This window comes from Sycon ciliatum, chromosome 5, assembly GCF_964019385.1.
Source record: "Sycon ciliatum chromosome 5, ocSycCili1.1, whole genome shotgun sequence".
Taxonomy (NCBI): Eukaryota; Metazoa; Porifera; class Calcarea; order Leucosolenida; family Sycettidae; genus Sycon; species Sycon ciliatum.
In genome coordinates this window covers 26,157,041-26,158,689 of record NC_088647.1, presented here as the reverse complement: position 1 = coordinate 26,158,689, position 1,649 = coordinate 26,157,041, and the positions used below count along the sequence as shown (strand labels likewise).

At 48.6% G+C, this 1,649-nt stretch overlaps 2 protein-coding genes across 2 annotated transcripts in view; both read right to left on the bottom strand.

The window, feature by feature from the left end:
* The window catches only part of LOC135818186 (uncharacterized), a 42,158-nt gene that overhangs the window by 25,607 nt on the left and 14,902 nt on the right, over window positions 1–1,649 (bottom strand). The window contains exon 10 of the mRNA XM_065331534.1: window positions 112–194. Within this exon, the coding sequence (XP_065187606.1) occupies window positions 112–194 (83 nt within the window). The remainder of the gene's footprint in view (window positions 1–111; window positions 195–1,649) is intronic.
* Window positions 665–1,649, bottom strand: part of LOC135818187 (E3 ubiquitin-protein ligase TRIM45-like) — a 6,672-nt gene continuing 5,687 nt past the window's right edge. Inside the window, exon 2 of the mRNA XM_065331535.1 lies at window positions 665–1,562. Coding sequence (XP_065187607.1) covers window positions 1,416–1,562 — 147 coding nt within the window. The 3' untranslated portion in view covers window positions 665–1,415. The remainder of the gene's footprint in view (window positions 1,563–1,649) is intronic.

The following is a 1,649-nucleotide window of genomic DNA, read 5'->3' as shown; positions in this document are numbered from 1 at the left end:
TTGCCCAGAGCACTACCCCCACCCTCCCCTGGCAAAAATGACGAAATTTCCTGATGGCCAATAACTGAGTACGAGTCTCGTATACGCATACTGTAGACCAATCCAACGGACCTCCACAAATCTTTTAGTCGCTCCAAAGCATGCCAACCAGACCAGTCAACAGCCATCACAATGTCCACACCAAACGCCTCCACCTGCAAATGTAGAATTGAAACAAGATGAGAGTGAGGGAGGGAGAGGAGAGAGCACACACACATACACATACATACACACACGCACATACACACACGCGCGCACGAGCACCCCCCCCCCCCCCACACACACACACGCACACACACACACACACACACACACACACACATAATACACACACACACACATATACACGTGCGCACACACACACACAGACAGACACACACACACACATACACACGCCCCCCCCCCCCACGCACACACATACACACACACACACACACACACACCTCACACACACACACACCTCACACACACACACACACACACACACACACACACCTCACACACACCTCACACCTCACACACACCTCACACACACACAAACACACACACACACACACACACACACACACACACACACACACACACACACACATGCACTTGAGTAACAGTTACCCTCAAAGTTGCATCCTGCCTGCATGCCACAAAAATCAAGAGCAAGATACGTATCCATGAATTTACAGTCGCACACGGAATACACGTGCCAGCAGCCAGTAACCGCACGTTCAATGTTCTTTCACTGCATTTTAGACTTAAGTTGACTCCGCCATTCATGTCTGCATTGCCATGATCACCCCAGGCATGTTGAATGAAGTTATGTAATTGTTCTATAAAACAAAAAAATAATGATAATAATTATTATGATTTTGATAAATACTCGCTCAGCTCATCTATGGATAACTGTCGTAAATCTGAAGCAGGTGTGGCGTCAAGCTTGGAAAAAAGCGTTGTATTATTATTCTTCTGTACAATACAAAACATAAATTTCTCATCTCAAACAGCTAAAAGCTTATTAAAAAGAAGTAGGCACCAGCAAAAGGTTTCGGTGCGATGTTTTACCTGGATCCCCGAATGCTCTCGAGAAGCACTCGTACATTGCATAATGATACACTGAATGCACTGGAAACAGTCATCCCCAATCCCATGTGTCGAAGTGGGGGGGGGGGGGGGGGGGGGGGAGAACTGTCCAACAAAGGTGCCAATGCATTGAGTTTCACACCTCGGAACACAATGTAACTGGTATGGACTACACACGAGTTTGCTGATCGCCACGGATGCCCTACTCCAAGATGGCTGTCATTGCAGCCATCACTGCTATCCACACGGTCGAAGCACGATGCCACCGAAAAGCGCTGTACTCAATTTCAAGGGGCAAATTATTACACAGCATTCACTCGATTGATGATCTTGCTCAAGGACAGTTGATACGCAGTCTGCGTGAACGTCAAGGCCTGGCGCTGAGCACGCCGTCCCACGCTGGCCAGGTGTACACGCCTAGACAGCAAGCGCTGGACCACCTCAGCCACCTACAGCAGGGAGCACAGTGGACAAGATGTGCAGTTGCATGCAGCGTGTCACGAACAAAAGCTACAGCCGGTATGGAACTGAATACC